This window comes from Gavia stellata, chromosome 2 (genome assembly GCF_030936135.1).
Source record: "Gavia stellata isolate bGavSte3 chromosome 2, bGavSte3.hap2, whole genome shotgun sequence".
NCBI classification, from domain to species: Eukaryota; Metazoa; Chordata; class Aves; order Gaviiformes; family Gaviidae; genus Gavia; species Gavia stellata.
Window position 1 is genome coordinate 28,200,111 of NC_082595.1, and position 21,092 is coordinate 28,221,202.

Consider the following 21,092-nt stretch of genomic DNA (forward strand, 5'->3'; position numbering starts at 1 on the left):
TTAATAAAATTGCTAAACAAAAACTTAAAACCACACCCTGAAAGAGGCCATTGCATCTTTTCATGAGGCTTAAGCAGTCATGACTCATGCAGTTCACACACATGAATAACAAGGAGACATAGCCCTTTTCAGCCCAAAGTGCTGGCAACGGTGACAGTCTGGTTAAGTCTACAGATAATTAAACTTGCTGGTTTGGCACCTTGAAGTGAGGATGCTAACTGGTAGAGGCAGGTAATCAATCTTATTACCTGAGGGTCTGCTTCATAATTGTACAGCTAATATTTGCGCTGACAAATGCCTGTAAGCTGACAGCTGTAGGTCTGTAGGAGTGCTTATATTTCTAACTGTCCCCCTCCAACCTCATGCACTTGAACTATCTGGTTCCCACAAAGGTTGCAGAAAACTTTGGTTGTTCTTGCATTTACAAGCCAAACCTCAAGTTTTACATTCTGCATTTCTGCCCACCTGAGCAATTCATAAGCACCCACTCCAGGAGGAGACAGAAATAAGAAAGCTTGACAGTGTAAGCTTGACAGCATTCGATGTATGATTATCACCATGCTGCCCGATTACAGAAAGTCATAGTGGGCTGCCTTCTCCAAACACATGAACTGAGGAACTGTGAATTATCTTAGAAGTTAATTTAACCTGACAGTGTGATAGATGAAAGGATCACAGGAGTCCATTTGAAGCCAAAACAGAGTGAGAGGCAACTTATAAGTTACATTATTAATTTCTCTGTACCCATCTACAAACAGAATAACTGAAATCCTAAGCTGCTTCTCTTACTAGAATACACTTGACAAACTTTCACTTGAGAGTTCACTTGAAAGCTTGTCTTATATTATGAGTGGCTTCAGGGCAGCTAGTAGTGCCAGGCACTGCACTCCTCACAAAGAAGACGGGTATCACTGCAACTCATACAGTCAAACGGAGCAATCAGCAGTGAAGTGACCTTCAAAAGTCAGCAAGACTCTCCTTCACAAAGTTATACTGGCTGAGTTAGAAATTTGCTGTACTGATTAGGAAGAAGAGTTTTTGTTACTGGCAAGTGTTTGTCATCCCAGGAGAGCAATAAGGATAGAGCTGGAGACTAAGGGACCTGCTTAGAATTTTGACAGTGACATATCAGCTATGGGAACTATACATGTATCAGAATTGCACATTTATCAGGAACCATAAAATACAAGGATGGAGTGCCTACTTTTTGCTGGTCAAAACCAAGTACTATGTTTTGCTTTCCACTATTTTTATTCTGAGCTTATGTCATTAACATTAGATCTTAACATATCCTAAAAAGATTAAAATGATCATTTATCAAATGCTAACACTTGTTCTTCATAAAGATGTGAGAGTACTCAGTAACTCATTAAAATTACATTAGAATATTAAGGCTTTGCAAAATCCAAATAACTCAAAACGGGTCATAGCAAACGGGAGGGGCAAAAGAGATTCAGTCTCTACCGCTGATGGATAACAAGTATCTGGAACACAGGTGCTCTTACAATTTTTCCAAGATATTTTCTTCTAGCTTTCAGACTTGCCAAGAAAAACTTCATCAATCAAACACATTCTAAAAGAAACTAAATCGACATTACAAAGGATGCTGCTGGAAGACGGAAATGCATAAAATATCTGAATGACGCTATTTACATGGCATTTCCTTGCAAATGTGCACAGATGTGGAGGATGGTTTAAAAAAATCCTAACTGTGGAACATGAACAGACACAAAATTAAAGGCAAAGAAGTAAGTACAAATGAAGCTGGTTTTTCAGTAAAACAAACCACATTTCACAGGATCAGAGGTTAAAGTAATACATACTCTGCTTTTTCAGGTTCAGATTTTGTTTCCTCCTTCTCTTCCTTTTCATCTTCTTTCACCTGCTCCTACAGGAAGTCAGATTAAAAAAAGCGTCTAAACACTATTATACAGTACAGGGTTAGTTAAAAGGATACACAGAGTGCAGAACGTTAGCCTTTTTTTTTTTTCAAACAATTGAAACCCTGAGAGAAGATGACCCTTCAATTTACATTAACGAAGAGACATTTTAACACTGAATTAAAAGCAAACTGAAACACCATGTACTTAGTGAAGGCTGTGGGAATTCCAGTTTATGACTTCAGAGGGGATAAACACCAGTAATTATGTGTAATTCCTTAAAAAACATGTCACAAAATCCAGAAAAAAACATATATGCAAGTTTTGTTTCAAGACTACACTTAATATATGAAAGAGAGAAACATATAGCAGAAATAAAAGATAGAGTTACCTGGATTTTTTCCTGCGCCTCAGGCATTGGAGCTAAGGAGGGAGTGCTCAGTAAATCACTCAAACCAGCATTTGGATTATGAGGGATCAATTTATACTGTCCACCTTCTCGTTTCAAATCCAAGCCAAATATATCTGAGAGTAGATCACTCTCATCCGATAAAGTTCTCAGATCTGTCAAGTCTTCTGCAGGCAATGCAGCTTCTGTTGGCTTCCTCTCCCCCTCTTCTCCTTCCCCACGCACCTCATCCTGAGTGGGATCTGGCATATTAGCTAATAGTTCAGCCACTTTTATTTTCTTTGCTCCTTCTACTAGGCTTCCTCCAAGCAGCAAACTGCATATGATGCGAAAGAAGCCCCGGACAACACTACAAGCAAAATGTAGTAAGCCCATCAAAATGCTCCAATAGGAAGAAAACAAAGCCATAACCATGTCCTTCATGGTCATTTTCTTCACTTTTTTCATCTGTTTCTTTAGGCTTTTCATGCTGAGCATTTTCATAAGTGTCATTAAATTATACTTGAGAGCCACTAATGCTGACTTCACAGTCACAAGAGAGAAGAAACCCATTCTAGGATCCTGTTCCTCAGGCTTATCTTTCTCATTCTCTTCTTTATTTGCTGACCTTTCATTCAGATCTGACTCAGAGATCTGGGCAGCCAGTTGCATTTCAAAGATGGTATCCTCACAGAAATTAACAAAAAGCTCCATCTTTTCTTTCTCCCCGCCTTCATTGACAACATCAAATATAAATTGTCTCTTTGACTCTTTTACCTGAGGTTTCTCCCACTGAGTCCGACTTGACTCACTTATTTCAAAATAAACTCGTTCAATGCGCTTTGCACTGCCCATGATTTCTATGCGTCCAAGGAAAGGCTGAAAGTAATTCAGCACACTCTCTGACAGTTCAAGAAAAGTTTGCAAGCGGGTATCATGGGGCATGTGTTCTGACAGGTTGGTCAGAAGAACAGCGACATTGAAACCAATGTCTTTGGCAGGTTCATGGAATCGTTTCACAAACTCCTCATAGTCCAGAGTCTCATTCTCATCTGTTTCAGCACATGATAGCAGAAACTCAGTTTCAGACTGGGTGTAATGCTTATGGCTTTCCATTGCCTTGTGAAAATCCCTCTTTGAAATTATCCCTTTACCATCAGGGTCATATTCTTTGAATGCATCAGAGGAAGTCAAATCCTTCAATTTTAAGAACATATCAAAAAACTTCAGAATCATCTCCACATTGTTGGACGATTCCACAAGCATATCGACCATCTGCTTGCCAATAGTTCCATTCACAACATTACCTAGATGTGATGACATGACGTTAGAGATACTGATGGCAGCAAATGTTTTGGCAAAGTGAAGTGTATAATAATGACAAGTGAAATAATCAAATAGTAAGAATTATACACTATTGGCTAACACACTCACATGACAAAACTAGCTGTAAAATCAGGAATCTTTTACTAATAACACCATCCTAAGACTTGGAAAAAATGTAAGTGACTACGTATTTGCCATTAAAGAAAGGAGTAACTTACAAGCCCTACAGAGAGACATCTGTTACATTTGATATAGTCCTAAACATGAGGCAGCATATTATGAATTTTACTATAGTGCAACATAGACAGAACCAGTGTCACATTAGTTAGAATGAGTAGCTCAGTAGATTACTCATGAAGCACAGCCTACAATACTAAGAATTTACTTCGCTTCTCAGTGACTTTCTATGAGCAAAGCAGTAGCAATGCATGCTACACTGCAATCTATGCTGCATTTACTGCCCTCCCAGTTCTCTCAAGAAAATAAATTATAGGATACATGTAAGAAGCAAAAAGGAAAACAGATCTTTGGATCAGCTATGTCTGGTTAGTCTAGCATTGGAAGCACTAACACAATACCATAAAGGAGCTAAAGAAATAGTAGTATTTCTTGACAATGATCACATTCTCTGAGGAATTGTAATTTCAGGTACTAGCTATAAAGGACCTTGAACCTAGTCACTAGACGAATCAAAGCCTGTTCTTTATGGCTAAGATCACTAACAAAATAAATGCAATATTGTAAAGGTGTTAATAAAATGACTGATAAATGGTTCTATTCCTAGAACTCAGGATTCCAACTTCAATAGTAAAAAACTTTTCAGCTAAGCCAAAAGAGAAGCCAAGTTCAGCGAAACAAAGTAAAACTTCTGCCAGAGCTGGATTTTATACAATTCTGACATTCAGAATTAATATAAACTATATGAACTACACTATGTAAATCTCTCATTCACTTTAAGACCCAACAACTCTTCTCACAACTGATACATGAAAATTAAAAAAACAAAGGAAAATGGAGCATTATTTCTCACATGAAGAAAATCACAAAGGTAAAAACTTTGCTAGGACTGTGAAAGAGGATTCAAACTAAATTTTTACTACCTTCCAGCATAGACAGCAACATGACAACCATATCCTTCTGAAGATCCATTAATTCCTTCAGTAATTCAATTTGACTGGAATCCTAAATAATGAACACAATATATATAATAAGATATCTATTGACTTCTCTGACATTTATATATGTGCATGCATATTTCACCCTGTAAAAATGAGACTTCGAAGTTAAGAAGCTAATAATGTCAAAGCTGGTAATACAGTGAAAATATATTTAATTGCTCGATTCCTTACAGTACATTTGCAGGATCAAACATTTACATGATCATCTGTTTAGAAGACAGTAATTTAATAAAGACAAAGTGAAAACTGAAGGTGATGAAAAAATTTAAAGCAATAATTGTGTATGTCAAGCTCACAGATGATGCCTCTGTAATGTTTCATGTCAGCTAAAATTTTGTCGCTGTTAGTGTAATCAAGTTTACAGCTATGAAGACTTGTAAAAACAGCAATGGCAGCAGCACACAGAGCTCAAAGTGTAACATGATTCTAAGTGAGTGATTCTGTTATAGGCCACTGAACTTTTTTTGGGAGAAAGAAAAGTTGAAATAAAATTTCAAAATATTTATTAATAAAGTCCCATTAGTATATCCTTAAATAGACATGATATTGATTCTTTAACCATCTTTTATCTCATTCGGCTTATCAAGTTTACTATTTCACTTGCCAATGATTTCAACCTGGAGTCTATCTGGATAGATTTATTCAACTACTTTATTTCTTCCTCAGTGATACATTGTTGCATCATGCTGTTGATAAGGCATACTTGAGCATTGCTGGACTTCAGTGATTAGTACATCAAACTCAAGGTACTTTATGGCAATTTGGATCTTGGAATGAAAACAGCACAAGTTGGAAATTATGAAGATTTCCAGTTGATTTGTCTTGTAAGTTTTCATTACAAATCTGCTTACTTCAGAAGTTGCTTACAATCTGGATGATCTTTGTTCATTTAGATTGAAAATTTTACTTTCATTTTTCTGCCTTACAGAGATTTCTTAAGAAGTATTACCAATATCACCTTGTTGCTTCCTAGTACAAGAATAGAGAAGGAAAATGAAAAAAAAAACCCAAAAAACAAACCCCACAACAAACAAAACAGTGATTTAGTTTTGTTCCTATTTAAATCTTGTTTCAAATATTCTCAAAAAGTGCTCTGGAAACTCCCGATTTAAAACAAAAAACAAATACTTAGCCTAGGCAGGCCGCTCTTACAGACAAAAGCCATGTGGCAACTGCTTATAAATCCATTTAGCCACACTCTACACCTTTGAAAACTGGTATTTCAATAGAACCTGAAAAGCCTGTTAATATATTCTTGCAATAAATATAAATGAAGAAAAAGGGCCCACATCTATTCTGGTCTTCCCCAAGGCTCTGCTGGCCCTCTAAAGGAGCCAAAAGCGTAAGCGCCACACAAGAGAAAGACACCATCACTATTTATCACACATTTGGAGTAGACTGTGTTTCTGTCATCCCACAGAACAGCATGAGCAACACCACACACTACAATGGATCTCACTGTGCAAAGCTTCTTGGCTCTCTCTGAAGTGGCGGGCTGAGTATCATTATTTTCTAGATGCGGTAATTGAAAGATGCTATGAAGCCACTCTGGGCCCAGCTGAGACTATAAACTTGTCATTACGGTAAAAACAAATCTTGCCAATAGCCACATCATATTTCTCAATCAACACATAGCTACCATGTGTCTAACTCGCTGTCAGTAACTACTTAGATACCGCTTTCCATGTTGCTTTAGTGGTACAGGAAGAAAGCACAATAGCCACCACCATGGCCTACCCAAACTGACTATTTTTTCAATTCTTAAAATAACAAAGATATTCTAAAACCAGGACAGTATCTACAGGCACTTATAAATACACTGCAGTAGAAATTCAAAATATCACTCTTGAAAACCAGGTTTCACTGTGATGCCGTTTGCTGGAAGACGACCTCTATTTAGCCATAAAGAAAGAGAAGCATCCCTGTAGCACAAAGTCTACAAATCTAAGCAATCAGCCTACTTTCAGCCATAAAGTCCCAAGAGCAGAGAGGAAAATCATTTGAGCAGGACTACTTCAATTTATGCAAAGAATACTTATATGCATACACTTGGATCCAAATAATGAAATCTAAAAACCTCAGAGCCTTCAGAGCTGTATTCATTAACAACTAAAACCTTCAAAACCTTATGACACTTTTCTCTGAGAATGTTAAATTATGTGAAAAATTTAGAATCACTATATTCAACTAAGATGCGTAATTCTTTTAAGAAGGTAAGAAGTTGAAAAATGCACTACTTAAGGGTAAGATTCTTCTCACCTAATTTTGACCCCCTAAAGAGCTGTCTATGCCAGTCCCCTACACTATTTCTGTAGTTTATGAAATGAGTACTCACATGCAAAAGCAATTTACCCATTCTAAGGTCTGATTACTCCCTTTCTCTACTAAGAGTAAAAAAGGCTTAGACATGTGTTGAACCAGGGTTCAATAATGATGAACTAGGGTTCAGTGTAGGACACATCAATAAAGACAGGTCCTGCATAAAAGGCTTGTACAAAATTGCAGAAAACACTGTGAAAAAACTTTGGTATGAAAGACAGGAACTGGCTAGTTCTTTCTGAATATCAGTGATATGCTTCATTTGCAACTTGATCTAATCAGCTTTGTGCCTGTGGCCAGTAATCCAATTACAAGCCTGCTATTCACACCCACTACAATTTTGTAATTTACTCCCTCATCGCTATTGAACTCTATCACTTCTGTCTCTATTTTTCCTCATATTTCCCCTATTAACTGTTGTTATTAATGACTCAACCATACTAACAAGTCTGTTTATCTTTTACAAAAAAGTTAGTAACTTAAAAAGGAAAAAGTAAAACAAAAAGATACCTGAGACAGCTTCATCTGCATGTGGGCAAACACATGAAGAAAACCAACTACAGCATCCCAGAGCCTGCTGTGTGCCAGACTTTGCTGATTCCCAGTACATGGCCCCTATTGTTTAGGCAACCAAAAAAAAGAAAAGCAGAGTTTATTTGCAAGAAACTCAACAAAACCAAGAAGGAAGATATACAGGCAGTGCGTAGCTCAAGGCTGTTCTTTAGAAACTGCTATGAAAAGTTAAACATATATAGAATTATCTATTTAATAACACCACTGACTGTAAGCAGTGCCTATTCCTAATAACCTTTCTGCCTCTGTTTTAGCCAAGTCCCAACTTGCTAATTCAGAACGACAAAAAGTATATCTGTTTGCAACTTTAAACTGCAAATGCTAAAGGGGTAAAATCTTCAAGCTGATTCCTCCCTATGTAATTCTGTAAATCAGGAATAACTTTATAGAAGGTTAATGCAAAATTGTCATAAGGTATTAGAGAATCAGACTCCTGATTTTTTTTCCCCAGCATATTCTAGCTGTTGTAGTACACAATGCTAAAGAATATTCTTCCAAAAATTCCAACTTGTGAAAAGCAGGAATACAAAATCTTTTGACGCCTCAAAGGATAACAAATAAAATCTTTACCAGCTAACAATGCTACTTGTGATTTGCCAAATATGTATACATTAAATACACATACGCACATGTATATAAGCTGCCTCTACTCATATTTATTCAGTCATATCCTATCACATCTCATCCTCATGAACTATAAAATACTATTTTCATAATAATGGTTTTCATTTGAATGAAAACAATATAATAGACACCTAATAGTCTAATGAAATTCTCTCTAACCTGCTTATTATATGTAGAAACAAACTGTAATATTGTTGACTGATTTACATGAGGAATTAAGAACTAAGTTACACTGAATTCCTAACATATCATGGAAGAACTGCTATATTTTTATTTTGACAGAATTGATCCCGATCTCATTTATTGCAGAGTCCATCTCAAGTACATCTCTACAATTCTCAAATGTAATGTGTGACTTCAGTATTTCAAACACAACCTTGATGCCTTAAAACAGCCTTATTCCTGACAGAAAATACTATCTAATGTTCTTTTGACTAAATAGCAACTATGTTTTGCATTGACCTTAGTTTCTCAATGGATTAAAAGTGAAGACTTTAAAGTGAGTAACACTGCTGCAGTCTAGGCCAAATTAAACAAAACAAAAAACTCTACTATCTTGCATACAACCAAAGGACGATTATTTACTAATAACTGTAAATTTGACTAAATTGCTGAGATTCCAAAAGAGCAGTGACAGCTATATACATATTTCAAAACTTCACTTCCTATTTAAATAAATGCACTAAAATAATGTTGACGCATAAATGCATCTGTATTATATTTCTATGTATGTTATATCTAGGCACAATATGTCTTCATGCCAAAAGCGTGATTAGTTTTCTTTCAAATCCATAAAACTCCAATGAAACTAATTTACCTGGATATACTCTGTAAGAGTATTGAAAACTTGTTTTGCAACCTGGATGGCTTTGGAAAAATTTCGTTGTCCTTGCTCATCAATAACATCCTTCCCAGAATAATACCAATAGAAATCACTAATGGATTCCTAAAAAACAGTTGTGAGAAGCACAAAGAGATTATGTAATTAAACTGCTTCTAACCAGTTATTCATCAAGATAAGAAAAATAACATTAGATAGCATTCTAGTTCTGGAAAGTATTTAGTTTATAAAGGTTTTAGATGACACCCCCCACCCCCACCCCCAATGATTCTCAAGTAGTACTTCAAGAATTGTAGTTTCATCTCAAGGCAATCAATAGGAAAACAAATAAACTGAAATAAATAATTAAAAAAAAACCCACAGCAAACCTCCAAATAAAAAAAAAAAAAAATTAGAGTTTTTGGTATCCGCTCTTAGAAATACAACTGCCTGCATGGTAGTACTACCATGCTGCATACTGTTCATTAAACAATCTCTCTTTACACTGCGTGCTTGACACCTAGTCAATAGTGGGAGCAAATGTTGCTTTGCGTGCATGATTCCTCTTTCCGTCCTCCCCAAAGGCGAGCTTATTAAAGTTCCAACAAAGTAAGCAATGGAATGAAAATCATTGCACTGCTCCTACAACTTCTAAAGAATGCATAAAGATAAAAAGCAATGTTGATAACAGCAGCAACTTAAAAAACACCAATTTTCAAAGCCTGGAATTCTCAGGCCCAATAAATAAATGGCTAAAGGGAAAACTTAACTAGATAAATTCTAAAAACACAACAAAATATATTGTCAGGCACAGTGATTTTCAGAAATATGAGAATAATAGGTAAAAATTATTAACTTTTATCACAAAACACGTTTTCAAGTCTTTCAGATGCTCTAATCTGGAAACAAACTAGATTTTTTTTCATTACTTTCTACTGGGTTCTGACAATGTAATGTTTTCATATTTAAAGATTAGGAAGATAATTCAAATTAGATGTTTGAAGGGTTTTTAATCTAGCCTTCTGCTTTTGTTTTTTCTTTTTGCTTTTTTTTCCTCCTTAGAAAATGATATGCTGTTCTTATGCTTCACTTCATGCCATCCCATGACTATCCATACAGCAGCCCAGTGTTCAGATTAAACAGAACACGGATGAAAAAGCAGCTGGCTGAAGTTTAACTTGAACAATACAAAACATTTCTCAATCACAGGGTAGTCTCAGTCAACAACTGGCTAATGGTATTCACTGATACACTTAGCATGTCTCTACCTTCTGCCTGCTCTTGTTGGTTAACAGACTCCATTGCATTCTTGCATATAATGGCTGAAATCAGTCTTTCACACTTTTGTCACCTTTGACTCTGACAGTACAAAATAACAACTCTTGAAGTCTGTAACAAGTAGAGAATTACAGCCTTGCTCATCAACGTGGGCTACAGTAGCCAGAATAAATGTCATGACAAATAAATGTGGTCCTCTAATAAAACTGAACATTTTGTGGTAATGAAGTTTGATTTTGCTGTAAACAGAACTTTTGTGGCAGCAAACCATGTATTGCTGAAGCAAATTCGAGAGAAATTAAGAAATTTGGAGTCTCCACATACAAACTTCTGCCTTATGATCAAAATAAATGAAATAAATTTAAAAAGATAGGTAAGTATTGTATAGATACAAGTAATTATTGTCACCTACTTAATTAGTATATACGTTAACCTACCTGAACTCTTAATAAGTAATCCACAGTGGAAATGATAATATTAACAGTTGTGTTGTTACCAGTCTGAGTTCTCAGGTAATTCTGAAAATCTAAGAATGCAAATAAAGGTTTAATTTCAATTTGTATAAGTGTTAAAGACTTACAAAATTACTCCTGCAAATTAATTCTGATTTAACATGATCTAGGAAAGTATAGCTTAAAGGAATGGATTTATTTTTTTTAACTCTTTTTTTTTTTGGCAACAAACTGTTTTAAGAGTTTCAGCATTTTATTGCAGAGATCACCTACCAGTGAACTTCTGAAGTCAGAAGCTTGATTATCTGTTTCATCTGTAGAACTTTAACTTGATCTTATTTTCATCTCATTTATGACTAATTTTACGTCTCTAGAATTCCATCAATATCAACAAAATTACATCTAGTATATATTTTGTTAAGCAAAAGGAAAATTAAATCACATAATTATACAATTCCTGATTACAAAGTCACAAATATGTCCAATGGCTAAAAAAAATGACACAGAGAACACAGGAAAATGTACTTAGTAATAAAAATATGCTTAATATTATGTATTTGTTTAATTTGGTTTTGTATTTTTAAAGTACATGCTACTTCTTCAAGACAGGTATTGTGTATGTTGTAATTTCACATACAATTCTAACTGACATTAGCACACACCAGAAAGCATACAAGTGCCAAAGAACAATAAATATACCTTCCTGAATCTTCACTGACTAGAAGTTATAAACCATGTACATCTTCCTATACAAATTTACCTTTCCTAGTACGTCAGAATCCAAAACCCATCATTTTGGAAACCATTCTCTTTTCTACAAAGTTAAAGCTGATTAAAAAACCTGGCAATTTAATTCCACATAAATATTTTCCTTTCATGTACAGTCTAGCAGCTAATCCACCTTTCATAATATTTTATGAAGGCTGCCAAACCTTCAGCAATGAACTTTTATCTTTAGTTACCATCACCTTGGCTTAGCTGACTGGCAGCCTGCCCACAAACCTGAATTATGTCCTTCACAAAGCAATTGAAGGAAGCGGAAGAGGTCACAGGTGAACTCATCATCCTGCATCACCTTTTCTCCTGTAGAAAGGCCAGATGGGAGCAGATTATCACAGGCTGCCAAGTAACACCCCACAGCCCCTGAAGAAAATCTCCATATTTAACTTTAAGAAAGACAGAAGGGGAGAGAAAATTTATAACCACCAATCTATCTGAAGCACATATGACTTGTGCTTGGCAGATAGTTATTTGGTTAAAAAAAAAATAAAATTAAATTATGAAACTTGACTTTTGATTTATAAATATGGCAGCATGAGCTTGGCAACATTTTACAAATTATTTATATTCTTGTTTGCTGGGCATGAATGCTGCATTACATACAAAGGTTAGGACTGGATAAATTTGGTTCTCATTCATCACAAAACAAGGTACTTAAAAATACAGAAAGAGATTTAATCAAACAGTAATTAAAATCATTCCTCAAATAAACTATTAGATTTTAAAATACTCTAAAATAACACATGAAATTTACAGCTGTGTGCATTCTCAAGGATCATTTAGGCTGAAGTATTTGAGGATTTTGTACCTGTCTGCTGCTGACACAAAATGGATGTTGGACATTTGTCACCCTTGTCAAAATAAAGCAATAAACTTATGATGAACTAGAACAAATGCCAATGTGCTTTACTGAATTAGGCCCTTCAGTTCATTTTTTGGTAAATAGCTAATATCCAAACAAATTATTTTCTTGATTCTTCACAGGAAACAGTATACTAAAAACCCCTCAGTTAACACACCATTATTTCAATTACACCAATACATACAGTTAACTTTGTACATTGACATGTGAAGAGGAGAAACAACCATTCACCCAGAAAAACAATCACGACTGAGGAAAATGTGGAACAGCTAATAAAATGACACAGGAGAACAACAACATAGGTGTTCAAAACAATAAAGGTCACCTATTGAAAATAAGGAAATTCCCATTTAGGACTTTGGAAAAGTATTTGGAATGTGTATGGCAACAAAAATGGAAGCCATAAAAACTTCTACTTTTTAAGAATATACATCACTTGAATCTGTGGCCAAGTGCTATTTGTAGACAACAAAAGGAAAGGACATAAAAATGTAAGCAAATTGCAAAAGAATTTGGAAGATTTTTTTTAATGGGGAGATATTTTAGGCTTTTATCTGAACTTCAAAGTCCCATGTCTACAAAGAATATTTTTAGTGCTTGAAGAGAGTGAAACCAGAAGAGTAAATGAATTAAAATTTAAAAGGAAAAAAAAGCTTTTTTCAAAAAGGTTGTAGACAATAACAAGTACACTAACCATTATTGATATACTGTTATGTTGGTGGATAAATCTAATTATAATGTCTACATTTATAAATTATTATATTGTTATAATTGCATTATTACAGCTGAATTGTAAACAGCATTTAGTACAATTTGGAATATATATAAACAAACACAAACATGATCAGAAATTTAACTTTACATAAAGTTATGAAAGACTACAAGTTCAAGTTAATGGATTTATCAATCCACAGCCTGTGAATTTTAAAGGGAGAAGCTTCAGTACAGTGGTGGGATTAGGAAGCAAAAGCATTTTGAAAACTAATATGAATATTTTAAAAGTACAAAATTTCACTCTTTCCAGTTGCCATCATAACATAATGTTTGGTATTGAGAGCACATATCACCAAAGTATATGCCAACACAGTTTCTTGTAACATAGGGAAAGATAAAATGTTCTTCCTCCTAATTCCAGACGTGTACTTATGGTAGTGGCACACCATATGCAATTCTTTCTCCAAGAATGAGCCAAATACTATACATGACATTTCATGACATTTTTCTCCATCCCAGACATCAATACCAGATATATAGTTTTTCAGTCACAGAAGACTGAAAATCCTTTCAGCTAATTAAACACTGAAAAATAAATGACTGTTTCTGTCAGTACTGTTTAATGTATAAATACAATATATGCTCGAGAAGGCAAGAAGGCAAAATCAAGAGGTGCCTGTGCACTTAAAAGTATATTAGTCAACATTATATGCAGGTTCAGCCCTGCAAGATACTTTCATATGTTGCTGGCCAAAGGCCAGAGTATAGAATATCCTGCACAATTAGTCACTTTCTTTTTTTTTTAATTTAACAGAACTCCTGATGATGACTTGGAGTCACATGCTTTGCTGATCTAGATGAATATTTATAATTTGCAAAAATAAGCATTACAGAAAGCCAAATATTTGGCGGGGCCTGTACCTTCACACATGCAAGATGTGTAGCTTGACTGCTGAGATGGCAATGATTTTAAAAAATAACTCACAAGGAAAATTGCTGATGTATTACAGTTGGAAAAATCAAGCCCATAAAGGGCCCAACCATGTATTTCTTGCATATCAAGATATCACTGAACTGAAGCCGTTCATATGAATAAGACTACAGAATAAGGTACAGTTTAATATTTTTCCACCTCTATTTTTCTTGCCATCTTTTCAAGTAAGAGTTTTCAGAACAAGAAGGAAAACAAGTCTCAAGTTAAAATGATTATACACATTAATTTATGAAGTAATCTGCTGGCTTTTAGTACACTCACTGGAATTTAGGAATTTTTATAAAATAAATTCCAGCTTTAATATTGGAAGGGTTTGGAAGGGTCTTTTAATTAGCTCCACTGTAAAGAAATCACAAAATGAATACAAGTTATTACAAAATTTTTCAAAATCGGAAGGTGTTTAGGTACATCATTTCACATGACCTGAAAGGTCCATTCCTTTTGAAAATATTTTTACATATTTCAAAATGAAGCAAAAAAGCCCTGTTTCAAACAGCTTGGCCACACTAAGATTTAAAATAATCCTCATGTTCAATTTCTACAGCTGATCAAAATCTGACTAAAACCAATGTTGGTATTGACAGGAATTTTAATTTTCAGATGTTACTCACTGACTGCAAGAGGTGTCTCACTGGCAACTACAGAACTGAAGTGCAGATCCATTTCTTTCTACAAAATCTAAGAGAACAACCTTTGCTGCTGTGCACACAAATTCATGCCAGTACACACAAAAATTTGCATAGATAATGTACTTACAAACATACACACTGCATATAGTATGACTTAGGTTGCCACAAAACCATGTTCTTTAATTTCTGTTGATATGATGTATATTCTGGCCTATATTTGCTTAGACATCCAAATGCTGCCATTGCTCATGCTGTGTATAAATGATAAGGCTACACACGTGAAGGCTTTAAGCCCGCAGTTTTTGCAAAACTGGTAGCTTGTGATTGTGATATATAGGAACAGAGGAATCATGTAGGAAATTAAAATAAGATTGAATGAAAAATGAAATACATGGTTTTCTTCCTTGAAAGTACATGTGTCCAAGTTTCATAATCCTCTTTTTTTTTTTAAATACTCAACGGAAAAGATCTGACTTCTATTACTACTCAGAAACATTTGTCTGATGCTACATATTACAGAAATATACAAATACTTTCAGCTTTCAAAAAGGAACAGGGCTCCTTTTTGATGGCTGTTAAGCAAGAGCAAAGCTCTCCCATGATAAACCAAGTGAATTTATTCTTATCACAAGACCCGGGCAATAGTGGGTTGCATTGGGAGTGCTGCATGACTTTGACTTCTCATCGATCTGATTCAAATAAGAAATGCACTTGTTTTCTCACCGGGTGACACATAGGAATTTCTCTGAACTGAAGCTAATTAAGTTCCCTTTTAAATGCAAACACTGAATCAAATATAAAGGTATAAAGGTGGAAAACACCACTCCAATGCAGGCTACAGTGGATCACGCAGAATTTAAACATCCACTTTAAGTGTGACTAGGTTGGTGAAGGGCAAAAGCATGTTTATTGATTTCATATTATTAATGGCTTAAAATAGCCCTGATGTGTATCCTCATTATAGCTATTTATTATATGGCATGTGTACCATTCTCAGTCAGTTTAATAGAAAGTCCTTAAAGAACTACTATCAGATCAAATTTCATTCTAAGATTTTATTTTATTAAAATAGGCCTTCTGAGAACTTATGGAGAAACAAAATAATGCCATGATACAATATTAAAAGACTAAAAATAAAAATAGAACTTTCCTGACAAAAAGGAAAAGAATCTAGCTGTAAACTTAACATCTTAAATTTTTTACTTCATATGATAAGTAAAACAAGTCTCTCCAAAGGAAAAATACATTGCACTTTCAAGATTTTTGTGACTTGCAGGGAAATAGCATGGAGTGTGAGTGTTAAATGAAAAATGAAAAATCATTGCAAGATAGTAAACATTTCTATGTCTTTGGTTTTGAAACCCCCTTTTTTGAAAAGGAAACAGAACAATCAAAACAAAATACATACAGAAGAAACGACATTGAGTACATCACAAAAACAAGTAAGAAACACATTTGCTAAAGAACCATCAATGTTGTTACCAGTGGGGGTTCCAGGGTTTGGAAAGGGAAGGTAGTACCAGTCAGAGGAATATCAGGACAAGGAGCTTACGATGCGGACAGCACAAAGAAACAGTTGGAATAGAGCAATAAATCTCACATCGATGTTGACTCAGTACAGGGCTTTCTACCTATTGCCAAGGTTGACATGGACCAGAAACAAGCCCTGCCCTTGAGGAAAAGTTGACTCTCTTCCCATAAGTGTCAACAGTATTTTTCCCTTGACTTTGGCAAGAATAGTTTCAGGCTTATAGGTTGTAAACTGAATGACAATTACTCATTAATATGCTTCTGCATCAGATTCAGGTAACATGAGAAACAGGCTACAGTGCACATTTTATATCCCATCATTCCCTTGGGAATCAATAAAATTATCTTTAATTGAGGAGTAATTAATTACTCATAGAGTAAGTATCTCCCTTGAAAAAAGGAATAGGAAAAAACCATTTCCACATCTTTGGTACTTCCTTTGTAGTACTTACAGATGGTTATTCATAGGATTGCAAACAGACATATGATCTCAGGTATCCCATAAATTTAGGATACTTGGAAACTGTTCACTACAGGAGTTTCCCTACAGACACACTGGCTGGGCTTTCATAATGCTATCAGGTATTAATACCAGTACCTGTACAGCTCTTATGTAAACTACTTTTCAATGAATTGAAAAAGGTGTGCTTCATAATAGAAAAAATTATTATTATTTGAAGGTAGCATAATATCAAGAATAATGTAACCCTGAAAAGGAAAAGAACAGTCTTTTTTTTGGTTTGGCTTTACTTTGTTCTGTTTTCTTGAATTTTCCATAGCTGGATATTAACACATAAAAAAGGTACTGTTAGCAAACATAATCCCTTTGTGCCAAGAATTCTTCAACATAGTGTGATTACTGTATCTTGACATTGCTGCTGCTTAGTAACAAAGACAAGAAAGACACATGATCCTAAGCATAGAATTTTGTTAATCTGCCAAATAAAAAATTTCCACTGAGGAAACAAATAAAAATCCAGATCATCCCCCTCCCCAACATTTCGCTAATGAAAAGACATCTGCTGTATTTGAGCTTATTGTTTCTGCTGAATGGTATACACATTTTGTATTTTAAATTCTCATTTCTCATGGCGACAGGAACATCTCATGGCAACTGCTACTACAAAGCTCTTCCGTCACTTGAAGTAAGGAACCTTTGAGGTATAGGAACCTTAACACATCAAGTAGCTTTCAGAGCAAGGAAGAACCACCTGTAAACATCATTGATTTCTCTAAATTAGTGATGCAACACCTCTTTCTTGTATCAACTCCTGACCGCATTAGACAAACCTAGCCAGTGGCAAGTCGTCTTCTTACTAACCACCCTCAAATCCTCACTGGATCCACCACTGATTTCCTGTGCTTGCACAAATCAATGCAGCGATAAAGCCACATTCAATGCACAACATAAATACTACAGGAGGACTATAGCACAAGGCTTTGTGTATGTATAAGTATACTTTTTTTTTTTTTTAACATTCATCCATCGCAAATACTGGGCTCACTAAAATGAAAATAAATTAAAAAAGAACAGAAAAAAAAAGAGTTTAAAAAAAGCTTGCTGCTCTTACATCTAGTGTGCCAGTTACTGTGCAAATCCTGAGAAAAGGAGAAAGAACAAAGTGGGGAGAGTTGAAATAAAAAACAAGAATTTTGGAATACACAATTGTAATAATAATAGAAAAGAACCCACTAGTTTAACAGTCTTACAGGAACAGAAAATCTAATGGTGTTCAGGAGCTGCACAGTGCTGACACAAAACTAAGAGCAGGAAAAATAAAGAATAGGCAGTTGTTTTTAATAATTACCACGCTCATGAGTGATGACTGAGGAAGGGAGGACAGGACAATTAGTTCAAAGAAAAAGAAACAGGGAAAAAAGGAAAAAAAAGTTGAGAAATTGTTTTTAGCAAATACAAAATATAGTTAGTATTGGTTTTGGCAAATTAGTTCTGTACTAAAAGAGAAAGATCAAATAAACAGAAAATTAAAAAAAACCTCAAATGAGGAGGCACAAAAATACTCTAACATAGGTAGAGTCAATTATGCAGCATTTAAAGATCTATTTGTATTTGCATGCAAAATCAGTCTTTTCTAGAAATAGATGCAGCAGTCAAAAGAAAAATGAACCGATATCTTGACAGTCCATTTCAAAATCCAACATTATAAATCATAAATTTAATTATTTAGTAATAGAAATGTTGTCCAAAAGAACAAAACACTGTGCAGAATAATCTTCAGTAAAACTTCAAAGTAATGGCTAAAACCTTATATGCTGGATAGCTGCATCAGTGCTCAATCCACAATCTTGTGACCAAATTTTATCCACGTGGGTTCACTTTCTTTTGTTTACTCATATAAGTCTAGCAGGATTTGATCTATAATTTAAACTGTGGGAGCACTTTCGGAGAAGCAGCATTTACAATCAGTCTTGAAGTCATTCAGTCAAATTTAATAGTTCATGATTTTGATTTGAGACAAGCAGTTGAATATTCAAGAAATATGCCACATAAAAGAACTATAGGCACAATAGTCAATGAGATATGCAGTGTTGCAGGTGTGAATTATGAACCCCCAAATGCAATGATGATTATACAGTCAAGCTTTTTTACCTTGTTTTTAAGATAAAAACACACTAAAAGATTAGGTCACTGTAAGATTTAAATACAAAAATGCACCATAAAAAATACTGATGATAAAGGGGAGAAAATGTGCTTTCGTAGCTCTATTAAGTCACATAAGAATAAACCTAATGTTTCCAGACAATCACAGTAAGGGAGTAGTAGAACTTTCTGTCAGATGGAAGAAAGAAATTGACAGTGAACTGACAACACAGAGGGTAGAAAGCCAAATTGGTTCAAAGTCAAAAGTAAAGCCAAAATTTTGTAATATTTCCCCAAAGACAAACAGAAAATAATTATTTCAAAGTAAAAGCGTTCCCAGCAGACTTTTTTTCCAAACAGCAGATACAGTTCCCTCAACCTCTAATATTTAACTTCTGGCTTAACTAAATTGTCTGGTTTTCATTCCAGCCAAGACAGTTTAAGAAGTCAAAATTTCATTTTATGCTGAAACTGGTTAGGGACTTCTGAAATGTTTTACATGCATAAACACCGCTGTTTGCAACTAGAATTTGTTTTCAATTTTACATGTAATGTCTTCACTTCTTCAGAATGATGGGTAAGAGTCCCCTGAGACCATTCTGAAACTCAACACATGCTAGTGATTTACTATTGACAAGCATGGGCTTAGGTAGGCCAATTAAACATAAACCACTCTTAGGAATCATATTTTAGCTTCAGCCTCTATATATATATTTACAGGGTTCTTTCAAATTCAACTTGCTTCTGCAAAATGTAAAAGAGAAAAAGTTCACTAATCATATCTGTTAAATCGATAGTACCTGATCCCTCTTCAGTCACCATGCCAAGGCCTTCTGCTTTGTTCTGACGTTCAAATGCATTTAGGTCAAGAACACTGCAATGAGAAAAATAACATTTGTCCTGTGATTAATTAAATATATGTGATATTTCATTTTGTGAAAGATAGAGAAGGATTTGTGATTTCATTTAAGTATATAATCATGCTAGTGTCAAGAAGATACATTTCAGTGGCTCTAATATATGTCTGCTACAAGATTACAGAACTCGGCTCTACAGACTTAATCTGCTTTTGCCCTGCAAATGACAATAGAATTTAGCTCTTTATGACTGACCAAAAAAAGGGAATGTATGTGTTTAAGATATACATACTCTTTTTAGGGGTTACAAAGAAGCCATATTATTGACTACTTTTATATTATAGCCCAGTTCATCCCAAGCAGCAAGGTCCATTAAGAAACTATGTGATGATTATTTCCACTCACTGTTCTTCTCCCACCACATTCTGAAACACTGAAGCTATTAGTATTCAACTAAGCAGATTTAAGGAACATATACTCTTACATATTTCCATTTGTGAATCTGCAAAGTTCTACCTTTCATGGCTCAGCATGTCAGCTAGCCATGTATAACTTCTGTTCATAAGCAAGAATGTTTATAAAAGTCAGATGAATGTAGACAAACTACAGCAGTAGTTCTGCTGGCAAGAAACCTCACTGATTTTAAAAGGAAACTTGGCCAAAGACAGTGTTAAGAAAAAAGGTTATAACATGGTGCCCTTGACATAACAGAAGACTGAACTGCTTGAGCCAGGAAGCCCCTCTTAGTCCTATGTTTTATATTCATTAATATATTATTTATTGATATGGTTTATTCTTATGAATTGTATATAAACCATTTAAATATATATATTTATTTGTTTATATAAAATCAATATAAACTGTCAAGAAGCATGAATGGACAAAAAGTCACAGCACTGCCACAGTTTATTAAAACACAACATTCTATTCTTTTTTCTGCCTTCTAAAAAGTCCTATTAATATTTCTAAGAAAGTTGGGGCTTCCAAAAATCTTTATGATTACTTAACATTGATCGTTATCCTGGTCTCTGCCCTCCAGCATTAAGAATTTGCCCCTGAGGAATGCTCCTAACTCTGGAATTGTTTTCTGGCATAAACATTTGTGAGAAGAGCTCTCTCACCAAGGTAGATCCGTATCATATGAAGATTTTCATACCATGAGCACCACCTTGTCCTTTACCCCAAATCTAGCACATTACAGTCCCCAGGTGCTGTTAGCAAAAAGTATGTAGAGGATCTTTCCCAAACTATAAATCCTGTGGAATAAAACCTAAAAGCAAAATAAT

At 34.8% G+C, this 21,092-nt stretch overlaps 1 protein-coding gene across 1 annotated transcript in view; it reads right to left on the reverse strand.

Annotated features, from left to right (window-relative positions):
- The window catches only part of RYR2 (ryanodine receptor 2), a 443,307-nt gene that overhangs the window by 33,498 nt on the left and 388,717 nt on the right, over nucleotides 1-21,092 (reverse strand). Inside the window, exons 83-91 of the mRNA XM_059830672.1 lie at nucleotides 19,750-19,823; nucleotides 18,156-18,173; nucleotides 11,841-11,921; nucleotides 10,824-10,912; nucleotides 9,106-9,234; nucleotides 7,602-7,706; nucleotides 4,695-4,776; nucleotides 2,272-3,575; nucleotides 1,824-1,888 (exon numbers count right to left, since the gene is read on the reverse strand). Of these exons, the coding sequence (XP_059686655.1) occupies nucleotides 1,824-1,888; nucleotides 2,272-3,575; nucleotides 4,695-4,776; nucleotides 7,602-7,706; nucleotides 9,106-9,234; nucleotides 10,824-10,912; nucleotides 11,841-11,921; nucleotides 18,156-18,173; nucleotides 19,750-19,823 (1,947 nt within the window). The remainder of the gene's footprint in view (nucleotides 1-1,823; nucleotides 1,889-2,271; nucleotides 3,576-4,694; nucleotides 4,777-7,601; nucleotides 7,707-9,105; nucleotides 9,235-10,823; nucleotides 10,913-11,840; nucleotides 11,922-18,155; nucleotides 18,174-19,749; nucleotides 19,824-21,092) is intronic.